Below are 12,275 nucleotides of genomic sequence, written 5' to 3'. Positions count from 1 at the left end.
AGTAGCCCTACTGATATAATATGAGGTTAAATCTGTAGTTACCACATAAAGAATTGGCAACATCAGATAAATATACAATTTGCCTAATTTTGCCTAAAATTTGCCACAACAATGTGTGATGGTGAGTGTCATCTCAATTAGTGATGAACTACTTGATTAATAATTCGAGTTTCATTTCATGTGACTGTAAATCTATTAGAAGACATCACTCTGGGCCCTGGTTTATTATGATAGGCATTTTTTTTGTTTTGTTTTGTTTTTGACATATAGACTAAGCAAGCCATTTTTAAAAATGTCAAGATTTGAAAGAGTGCAGGACTCAAAGAAAAGAAAAGGTTACTGCTGATTCCCCAATTTTCACAGCCATATCTGCGATTCACACCAGCAGCTTTGGACTCAAGACCAATCTCTAATCTGACCATGTATTCTGTTGTAATCATTATTTTTAAAAAAATTCACAAGAAATTACAATATCAGATCATTTATGCATGTCTACTACACCACGCAGCCGAAGCAATTAGGACATCCAGTGACTTTGATAGATTTTGGAGCAGCAGATCTCAAACAGAGAACAGAGGTGAGGGCTGCTGCTGGGGACGTGATGAGACATTACAACAAGTGAATATCAACCAACACTCATTTCCACATCAAACGAGAAATGACTCATCATAAAACTTTCGGAAGAACAGTGTCGGTTTTCAGAAACCTGTGGTTAATTTGTGGCTTGTGCTTGACACAGTTAGCTTTTATGTGTTTGTACATGAGAGTGTAAACTCTGAAGCTCCGTGTTGAATAGCTAGAATATTGGAGGACAACCTTGAATTTGAATTCCACACAGAGAGGCTGTGCTAGCCTTTGTGCTGTACTGATACAGTACAAATTCCTCTTAGTCACCATTAAGTACTTTGAACCTTTGGTGATGTGATCTGCGGCTGCCAAAGCAGAGTTTAATACACATTAAAATGGTAGGATTAAGAAATGTCATTGATCTTCATAAGCAGTTCTGCTGGCACTGAAATTAATAGGCTCCAGCTATTCTCCTCATGAATAATATGCGTGGCTAATTCAATTAACAAGCAATATTTCAGTTGACGTTCAAATAGTCCAAAAAACAATATAATTTAAACCTCAATTTCTGCTTAGACAATTATTCAATTGCAGCTGAAATCTAATCTATTTGAAAAGGACTGACCTAAAGCCCAGCAGTAAATTGAATTAACATGTCATCTTATTGGCAGAGGAAACGTAAACATGCTCATCAGTGTGAACATTAGTGGGAGAATTAAGGGAGACGTGTTGAAATGTGATTTTGGGTCACAACAGCACAGCCGATACACACATATACATAGATGAGCATACGAAAGCCATTTAAACACAAGTAAGAGGAAAAGAGAAGAGATTTCCTCTGACCTGAGAGGCAGATGAAGGTCATGTAGTCTCCCTGACCACCAGTAGCCAGGAAGGGGATCTTCTTCTTGGTCCTCCGCTTCACCTGCACAGCAGCAAGCATCTTCTCATCATGGGGTATGAAGACCTCCTTGTTGATGGCTGACTTGGCACTCATCTCTAAAGTAGGCAGGAGTGAACAGCTGGCAAGCAGTTTAAGTGGAGAGGATGAGATCCACTCTTCACTGAAGAGGAGAAGAAAGCAAGGAAAATCAGAAAGGATGGGTTAGGCTAACTACTTACAGTGCACAATGCGTCACTTTCTCACAAATCTCCTTAATTAGAGAAAAACACATACTTTCTCAGTTGCCTCTACTGCTGTCCAGAGACACCTCTGTTTTCAGATATACAACTTTTTGCGCCTTAATATAAAAGGCCCTATCTTAGTGTTGGCGCAACGACCAGTGCAGGCAGGGCTCCGACCACTTGGTATTTTTCTGACCTTGAAAGTTGCTCTGCTCCTCTGTGCGGTGCCTCGGGCAGTGAGTGCGAAGGCAGGTAAAAACAGGTGGGAGGTTCATTCAAATGAGGGAGCGCAAAGCCAGTTGTTGTTATTTGGGTTACATAAGAGAAAAGTATGAAAATAAAAACCTTGTTTCTTATTCAAGTTATCATTTCACCAGCTATTAAGATTCATCCTTCTGCCCCCAGATTCACTGAACTAGAGGTGAGTGAGAAAATGTAGGGTTTTTTTTTTGTAATTTGGGTGAATAAGCCCCTACATAAAAACACACAGTGAGCTTGAAGTGGCCTGAAGTGAGCAGGAGAAATCATTCTGTTAAAGAACAGTTTGTATTGTAGAGCTTATGTCTTTTGTGCGCCTCAGGCCAATTACTTCCCTCAGTCTCCAAAAGAACACACACAAAACCAATCTGAATTTGTACACTCTCTACTGCTCACAGAGTATGGCACGTTAAAGCAATGACAGAGTTAGAATGGCTGTGTTGGTCTGTGTTGCAGCCAGTCTCCATGCTCCATCTCTCTTAAATGCTTTGCCAATGTTCTCCATGGAAGCGCTGTCACTCGCAAAGATGAAATGACTTCAGCTGAAGCTGTTAACAGGACTGGTTAACTCTCACTGATACAGAGCAGCAATCATGTTTCTATGATTACAAACTGACGTCTACTAGTCAATTTATTTTTTGGTGACTGGGAATGTACCACAAGAGACACAGCGGTATGCCTGATGGTGTCAGGGAAAACCGTGCTTAGGTGGCCTAACTGTGCTTAAATGCAGGATACAGTCACACAGAAGTGGGTTAATTAGGTCCAAATGCTCTCAGGAGGACTATGGAGCTTAATCATTTTCTCAGCCGCACACATTCACGAGACACACACAAGCCATCACAGCCACACACCGCACAGGCCACACTAAACTGTCAGTCTCAACCAGTCGATGAATTACTCTACTGCGAGGCAAAGCAAGCCAGACTGCAAAACAATGCCTTCATCAAACTGGCTTGCAAATAAATAACAGACCGCAAAGTTGTTTTCTAACAGTGCAGCAAGATTTAAAACGAGTACTCAGCAGCTGAGGAGAATCAAGTTGAGTCACAGCGTTGTTCATTCATTATTATAAAAAAGCAAAACCCGCAGGAGTACAAGGTTTACATGGGCAGAGGAAAGTGCACAAGCCGACTTCTCCACCCCAAAACTGATTGACCGAAAGCCTGCCATTGCTGACTGGTGGTCACTGTTACAGCAGGATTACGTCAGGACAGAAGGAACACTTCAACAGCAGTGGAACATAAAAGCTTTGAACACAAAAGCACAGCTACAATACACTGTAATCTAATAAATAGCCCTGCTGTACGTAGTACTTTCATAAAGCTATGTTCTTTCTGTGGGGAACACTATGTATGGTAATTTTTAAAACAGCAGTTAATGGTGCTTTCATACTGAATTGTATTACAGGCAAAGATAATGTGCCTAATGTGTACAGGTCGACAAAAGGAGCTGAATTGCCTCTGACACAGTCTTCCACAAACATTTTACATTACAGGTTTCACAAAGTAAAATGTATTGAAAGGCCACTGTATTATGTTACATTATGTTGTACAGATAGTCAAGTTGTTGTGCAAGTCTCTTATAAAATGCCCAGATAGACGTATGAAAGGCTTACTGAATTAGTTCAACATTTACTTTTTCTGTGTTTCAGGCAGTTTCCGATCCTATCGAGCGTCCTCTGTTTCCATCCATCTCCCTTCCTCTCTGCTTTTTCAGCAATGCAAGACTTCACAGTAAACAAAAAACTGGGCCAAGATTTTGTGGAGAGTAATTAGAGAGGGTAATAAATATGCCTTTCATTGGAATTTAAAAGACGTCCAACATCCCAACACTTCGGCTAGGAAATAGGCCCAAACTTTCTGATAAATATTCGACACTTGATCAAAGGCACAAGTTGTTTTGCACTGAAGCCTCTGTCAAAGGCTGGAAAGCTTGTTCAACCGGGGCCTTTTAAGCGAGCCAGGCACCATGTAAAAAGCGTGCAAAACTGCTTTGAGCCATGTGTGCATGTCATACCAAGCTCTGATAAAGACTACAAGACCTGCACTGTGCCAGTCCGACCTCAAAGTGCACAAACAGTACAGCACTCAAAAGACTTGACATCATGTGCTCTGAAAACAACAATCAATATTGTGAGGTCAGCTCTGAATGTATTTAGCATTTACAGTATACTCTCACCAAGAATGGTATTTTAAACTCATGCGTAGCAGAGCTTTCAGTCAATAGAGACCAACTGTATTTTTTTCTGATTAGGATTTCCTCGTTGAGGGGCAAAACGATTGCACAATTGCGAGATTTGTCATCATATTGTGCATCAACCAACCGACACATGCATAATACTGTACACATGTGTATTCATATTCATTTACATATGCGCACACCAACTGCCCCAAATGAGCTCACCCATTCCCGTTGGTATCTAATCTTTAATGCCATCTTCCCCTCTTCCTTCTCAATTACTGGATAGTACAATGAAGAAAACAAAAACAGAAAATCAAGGTTCATTTTCAGTCTTGTTGTGCTCTGGTAGAAAATCAGCCCAGCGGACTTCCTCTCCGTGGAAGCTCTAATCCGTAACATCTCTCCCTCTTCTCCGATTTCCTCCAGCTGCGAAGGCTGCCCACATCTCCCTGCAAGCTGTCACCAGGCAAAGGGGTGCAGATATCCCCCCTCAGGTGGCCCAGTGAAGCATGACGGAAAGGATGGATAAGGGGATGGGGGGCGCGAGGACAAAAACAAGGAGGAAGAGGAGGAGGAGGTAGACAGGAGCCTCTAGGCAGTGAAATGTAGTCTTCCACAATGCATAGCTTATGGTTTGACTTTGAGCAGTCTTATGCAATGCTCACAGCACAGGGCTGAACAGTTGTATTGGAGAGAGGCAAGGAGCTGCGGCAGTGAAAACGACGTACATATATTTTACGGCTGCTTATCACCTCATTTCCAAGCGGAGCCCCTCTCAAAAACACTTCATTAACTGTGGCTGTGTGTTGCCATGCAGTCAAAGGAACAGCACTGTTCCTGCTCATTCCCTTGGTCCCCCTGTGCCCAGTGTGTTAATGTGAAATCTGTTCAGTCCGTGCTCACGGCCCTCCTGGGACCTCACTGGAGTGTGGCCTTTGAGTTAGCTGCACAGCCACTTCTTTAAGCATCAACACGGTGCTGCTCTCCAGGCTGTGCTCACGAGCCCATGGGAACCTGACACAGTGGCAGAGGCTGCAGAAGCAGAAGAAAGCAGCCCAAAAGACAGGTGGAGGTTATGGGCACTGATCACACTGAATTGAAGGTGTGCCTTCCATTTCCTTTGGAGAGACATATAAACACCAAACCATCAGTTGGCACAGGCTAGAAAATCCATCTAAGAAGGAATTACCAAGTATATTTACTCTGCTGCTTGTGTAATTAAAATGCTGGCAGCTGGTGTGAGAATTACTTAGAAAGTGAGCCATTAGAAATCGATCACACAGATATGAAGCAGTGTGCTAAAGCATGGACGTGAGCTAGTGAGTTAAGGCGGACTTAAGGATAAGGATTGAGTGTGACATGGACATGTAGGCTTTGTGCACACTTGTCCTATCCTTATGAAGACCAATTAATTTCGGACCAGAATTAGGTTTAAGTTAAGGTTAAGGTAAGGGCAGGGGTTGGGCTTACAAAAATGTATGTGTGCACACGCATCAGAAAGACATAAGTATGGGGAAACACCGCCATCAGTGAATGGAATTCTTATTTATGCTGAATTTTGTATATTCAAGAGTTTTCCTTTTACATTCTAACAGCTTCACCTATGAGAAAGCTCCAAAATCTTCTTTCTGTACCACGTCCGCATTGCAGAACCAAGCTCAAACAAGACTAAGGGTGTCTTGGACTGATGCTATGTAAACAGTTCATTAAAAGACAAACAGGCTTGTTTGCTTTTTGGAATGGACTCTATTTCAAAGACAAATTGCGATAATAACCCATCATTATATTCCATTAAAAACATTCTAAACATGCACAGTGTATTTCTGGAGCCCCGTGTGTCGTGTTTGAGAGATTCTAAGAGATACACCTAAAACACACACATTCAGCAAACACATACAGGTGCACTGCACCAGTGTGTCAACAAGCATTTTTGCTTGTGGATAAGACAGCAACAAGACAAGGAATTACAGTCTGTCTGCCAACAGCAGAGAACAAGAGCAAAGGTAATCTTGGAGAATATCACTTGTAGCTGGGGTGTAGACTAAACCTTAACTGAATGAGTGTAAGTTACAAAAGAACAACACTGCAAAATTTGGAACATAATGATATCTGGCAAGATAACTAACTCAAACAGATAATATAATCCTCCACTAGAAGCAATTCCCCTGTATCTACTCCTCCCACTCACATTTGACTGACTTTGGAAACTTCCAAAGACAAAGTAGTTTCTTTCATTCCACACTGCACTCTCAAAGATGTATGAAAGACATAAAATACTTTGCCTCATCTGCAGCATCTCGTGCATGTCTTTCATGTTGGCTTATGGCTCTGTACAAGGCCTTCATTTTACAGAAAAACCTCCCACAGTGCGCACATCTTCATAGATTACATCTTTAGAGAGTGATGTCACACGGCAGTGTCACTTTAAACGAGCGGTATCCAACATCGCCACATGAACAGATGGTGAATGTTACCTCTCATAAAATAATTGAGAGATTACGCTGTCTTCCCTGCTGTTTTTGTGGTGTCAGAGCCAGCCTGTGATGTATTAAAATCCAATCCTACAAGAGTGCAGCACCAAGTTACACATGACAAAACTCAGCCTTGACAAAAACATTTCAGTCAAAGGTCACTTACAAGTATCATGTTGGTTGATAAGGGCCAATAAAACCAAGAATTATGCTGTACAATTACACACTGCAGTTCATGCCAAGGAAAAACTTTCTCTGGTATTTAATAAGACAAGACACGAATGTCGGTGAAAGAAAGCCCTTTATTTTTGGAGGATTTCTACAATATACTACTCCAAAACTACTCCAACACTTGTGGAATCAAACAGCACTCGCGCACAGCAGCGAGCAAATTTGTGTTAATACCAAGTCAAAAACAAGCACAAGGGGAGGACATCTTATTCAAGCAGGGTAAGACTTAAGGCCTGATTTAGCTGTCCAACTTTTGAGATCTAAGACCAAATCCCTCCATCAGAACCAACTCAATGTGCATGCCAGACAGCAAAGCTCATTAACACAGTTCTTCTGCCATCTCACACATCCAGAAATCTTTAAATATGCTTGATTTAGTCAAATCTGTTGCGCTGTTGTCGTATGCGAAGTAAAGTTGCAGCGGTGTGCCAGTTTTACAGTAAACTTTGGTATGAAAATTGCTGCTTATCCTACCACGCACATTTGCAAATCGACAGTATTGAATTCGACCATATTAGTGTTATTAAAAAACATTTCAAGGGATGAAAATCTCATACCACTGCAACCCTAATGAAAAGACAGGATTTGAAAACAAGTAAAGTACACAGGGCTGAAGCAGTGGAAATACTAAACAATATCACCAAGCTTTTTAAGTTATCTCAAACTCTCCAAAGAGAAATGACAAGCGGTGCTGCAACTCAACCATTCTGTTCTCCAAATTCAGCATCTCACCCCGTTTTCTTTAGTGACACTCAGACGCACTGGATTCTGATCTTCTCTCTCCCCTCAAGCTCAATTTTAGCACACTCAGGTGGGAAAACAGTGATTTTGTTTCGTGTTGTGCTTTGGAGACAGCAGGGCATTTGGACTTCGAGCCTGAATCAAACAGTTTACTGCGCACATGCATGACAACATCGGTGAGACAAGAAATTACAGGACAGGTTGTCTAATTGAACGGTAGAGAGCTGTTGCACGGTTGAAAATCTTGTGTTCAGCAGAAGGATCAAATTGATTTTCAAATAATGACCAGGGGAAACCCATGTAAGTGTCCATAATTGGCTGTCTGACGGATACCACTACTGTAATTTGTAGACCGCTTTATTCTTGAGGGAGCATGACAGCAGTTTGTCTGAAATGCTCTTAGAGAGCGGAGAGGATCAAGACCATTTTGGCTTTAAGATCCTCTCAACAATTTAATTGTTCTTTTTGCATCCTGCGACAGTAGTTTGAGTCTCTAATGTTGTTCTGGCAATTTTGTGTTAAAAAGCACAAAGTCGTCCGTTGTCCAGAACAGGGGAAGTTGTCAGGTTATATACATTATCTTGTAAATAGGATGACATTACCATCAGAACCATGTCAGCACAATAGGCACATCACAATGTGTTGTTCAATCAGGACAATGGTCAATCAGCAGCTTTGATCATTCAGGATGGTCCCTTAATCAGTAGATGAGTACATACGTGGTGTCATGGTCAGCAGACTAACACATACATACACCTAATCAAATGACATAGTTAATCATTTGATAGGTAGTGAATGCCTACGACTGAGTAAAAAGAAGATGAAATCATTTGGTTCACGATTGAGGAACAGAGAAGATGGATAATAAGATATCCCATTACAATGTGAATTGTACTTGTGTATTCTTTGAGGTATCTGAGGCAGCTAATATACATTGCATACTGTGGTATAAAAGGAAAGTGACAATGTACACAAGAATTTATACTGTATATCCTGCTGATGTCTATTTTATGTTACAAAGTGATAAGAGACTCAGCTCCAAGTGAAGGTTATATAGTGGCAGGGCGCTATGGGCTATCCATGAATCAATGAGTGACGTACCAGGCCCCGAAATGAGCTCATCCTTTACAGACCAGCACCTTATGGCAATAAAGCATTTGGGAGGGACTGAACAGTGACTGGTAAACAGCAGAAAAGCAAACGTAGAGCACCTACAAATAGATGTCTCCAATACAACTGCAGGGATCATTAACACAAAGACTCAATTCCACTATATGCTGGGCCAATGGCTTGAGGCATTAGTGAAACAAAAGCGAACGTACGATTTGTTTACATAAGGACAAGCTAAAAGCAGCAGCACTGTATCAGTGTTCATGGCCAAAATAATCGATATACACAGAGCAAAATCAGCAAATATTCTGAGGTAAACAGACAAAACATCACCAGCCCTGTGTCCAATTTTACTACTTCTCCATTACATGTATTGCAAAACAGAGTTGTTGCTCATGATCGTGACACAGACGGCATCATTTCTGTAATCCAGGGAGGGCAACCACAGACTCAGTGATTCAGACTCCTCCAGGACTCCCAATCTTGGTGTCATTTTGTCAGAAACACTGACAGGCTGGTTTTTGTTCCTCTTTTCGTGATGCCATCCACTAAGGAAACAAGGCTCTTTATATCTTTGTGTCTGCCAAGGATATCTGTCCTCTCTGGCAACAGAACAAGCTGAGGTGGTGGACACAAGGGGAGGGAGCCAGAGCGACAGTTTACACAATGCTGACTGTAATTAGACACTGAAGTATGGGGAAAGGTATAAGCTTATCGTTTATGGCGTGTCAAAACAAATTAAGGCCTGAACTCTTGCAAAGAAAGAAGCAATTTTTTAATGTAAGTGGGTTAGTTAATGCCATTGGGAGACGCAAGGGTAAGATTAGGAGCCTCACTGCCAACCTGAACTAAATGGCTTTCCAGGGTCCTACATGCCACAAAGACATAGCAGTGGAGATGTGATGACTGCTTTTTAGAGATTTGAAACACGACTACCTTTCTTCTATATAGATTTGGCAAAAATGCCAACCAGAGCATTTTTTGGAGCCTAAAAATAACGAATAATTCAGTAGAATAAAATAACAGGGGTTAACGGAAATGTGAATACAGTTTCCTTTTATAATCAACCCTAGATACAACACATTAAATCGCATTTAAACAAAGTACAGGACTTGATTTTCTTATTTTGAGACTCCCTGCTGCACAGTGTGCATACGCCTTGGGTCAGGTCTGCTTTGACACACACAAGATTATAACAAACGTTTATTTCAAACAATGGGCGGCATTGAAAACCAGTCTCCAGCCTGGTCACATGACTGCTGGGTGGAAGAGAAAAGCAACTGGCAGTGATGATCCAAATGATGTATTTAACATGTGATGCTAAAACAAACAGCATCAGGGATGATGACTGAGACCTCGCTCCATATGGTTCAGCATGGACCACCATCATCACGTTTCTTTAGAGCCTTAAAATGAGACCATGTTTTGATGCATCAAGTGATGATGTTATGATCTTGTAAGTTAATACTGATGGTGTGAAAAATGTGTCCTATTGCTTTATGAGCAAACACAGTGATGATACAGAAGCGCAGCCTACATCATAATACGCAGCTATTCAAGTTGGACAACACCCAAATTCACTTGTCTGGGCAGACAGGAATTTCACTTCCAAGTCATATGTAGGACGGGGGCCAAACTTGCTCTGATCAAATATTGGACGATTTAAGTCTTGACACAAGAATCCACTTGAGATTTCTTTTCAACACACCGTGGCCACAGCCTCAGCCTCTTACAAAGACAGCTCCATAACACGGAGGCGCGGTTCACCTCTGTGGACGCCATAAAACACAAAAATGACATATTTTGGGCTGTAAATCAACTTGAATTTTCCTCATTTTTAATCAAAGCATGGGCAAAACACTCCATCAACAAGTTTGCACCAGTAAAATCATGAAAACAACGTTTAGTTCCTAAAATCTTGACAAATCAAAAGCACTCAGTTACGCACAGTTTTAAAGCACAACACCAGCACGTGCACTAGCAGTTAACGAGCTAGACGCGCGAGCGTTCAGATTCTGAACGGCCGTTGACGCAGCAAAGTGCCAATCGCCAATCAATATCGCGAAAACAACAGTTCCTACGCGGGCACCAAACACCTATTAAACTTTTTTTTCGGGCGGGAAACTGTTAATGTGTCCGTGCAATGGTCTAAAACAGAAGTACAGTGCGGGGTTGAGGTTACTTACCGATGTGTGTCAGCGCAGCTTTCCACGTGTGGTCCCTCACTTAATTTGTCCAGCTGCTGTCACAGTTCGCCCACTTTCGGCTGTCTCTTCCTGGCCGTGAGCTGTCCTCTCAGGCGAAACGGTAGCATTTCGTGTTAAGCATCGCGTCGACTTTACTTTTAGGACAGTTGTTGGCTTTAAAACGGCGGGAGGAGACTTTGTTTTCCCTGCTGCCGTTTCAGCGGAGACGCCGTCTGCCTGACTGCAGTTCTCTCTCTGTGTGTGTATGTGTGTGTAACGTTATGGGAAGCCAGTAGCAGGTTCCCAGACACACAAACCCTCCCGCCAATCACGTACAGTGTCACTCCACCGCGTAGCGGGCGTTCCACGTCTGTATAAATGCGCAGGGAGGAGGAGGTGAATGCTAAAGCTAAATTGCTAAATTGAGGCTTTGGATGGATTTTTATGGGCTATAGTAAAGTCATAAAACATTTTTAGCACAGTTTTCCATTGATGACACTTTGCTAGGAGCCTGGGGAGTGTTTAAGCAGGCATATTTATTGTAAGGAGGATTTAAGCTAACAGTTGGACTATTTTTATTGAAAAATTGTAGAGCACATTTACAAGGATGCTAGCCTAACATTGCATAAGCAACTTTACAACTGTGAGTCCCAACAGGAACATGATAAAAGGGGTTATCAGACTGTATTAGACTAATAAGTTCATGGTGACACTTTCAGTCCCTATGGGAATGTTTGTTTATAGGCCTAGTTTTTATCACTTTCTCTGGGACTCAAACCTGAAATATATCTGATTACAGCATCCTACACAACTTAGTGAACATGTTCATCAACTAGGGCATCCCCCTGATTCCAGAAAAGTTGGGATGTTGTGTGAAACATAAATAAAACGTGATAATTTGCTTGTCCTTTTGACATATACTCACTAGAAAACAGTACTACATTATACTCAATTTGATGCAGCAACATGTTTCAAACAAGTTGTGACAGGAGGAACAAAAGGTTCACTGGTAACAGGTGATAGTATCATGATTGGGTATGAAAGGGGCATCCTGGAAAGGCTCAGTCGTTCACAAGCAAGGATGGAGCGACTTTGTGAACACATGATTGTATAAAGGATGTTACTTACTACATGGGCTCAGGAACATTTTGTTAAACCGTTGTCTGTAAACACAGTTCATTTGCAAATGATCACATTCTGTCTTTATTTATGTTTTACAGTGTCCCAACTTTTGTTGGAGTCAGGGTTGTATCACCCTGTCTCTGTGACTCAAACCTCAAATATTTCAGATTATAGTAGGCGTCCCACACTATGACTTAATAAACAGTGACTAGGGCATTCCCCAAGATCACCATAAAAAAGTAGCTGAACTTCTTTGAATCGCTTGTTTCGACAGGCCCAC

The 12,275-nt window shown here is 41.7% G+C and overlaps 1 protein-coding gene across 2 annotated transcripts in view; it reads right to left on the bottom strand.

The window, feature by feature from the left end:
• Window positions 1–11,263, bottom strand: part of stxbp6 (syntaxin binding protein 6 (amisyn)) — a 60,623-nt gene extending 49,360 nt beyond the window's left edge. Inside the window, exons 1-2 of one of the 2 annotated variants that reach the window (XM_076748697.1) lie at window positions 10,874–11,263; window positions 1,411–1,631 (exon numbers count right to left, since the gene is read on the bottom strand). In XM_076748697.1, the coding sequence (XP_076604812.1) occupies window positions 1,411–1,564 (154 nt within the window). In that variant the 5' untranslated portion in view covers window positions 1,565–1,631; window positions 10,874–11,263. The remainder of the gene's footprint in view (window positions 1–1,410; window positions 1,632–10,873) is intronic. The other variant, XM_076748696.1, reaches the window with a different exon arrangement.
• Between the last annotated feature and the right edge of the window lie 1,012 nt (window positions 11,264–12,275).

The sequence above is a fragment of the Chaetodon auriga genome, chromosome 14 (assembly GCF_051107435.1).
Source record: "Chaetodon auriga isolate fChaAug3 chromosome 14, fChaAug3.hap1, whole genome shotgun sequence".
NCBI classification, from domain to species: Eukaryota; Metazoa; Chordata; class Actinopteri; order Chaetodontiformes; family Chaetodontidae; genus Chaetodon; species Chaetodon auriga.
This window is presented reverse-complemented; position numbering and strand designations above follow the sequence as displayed.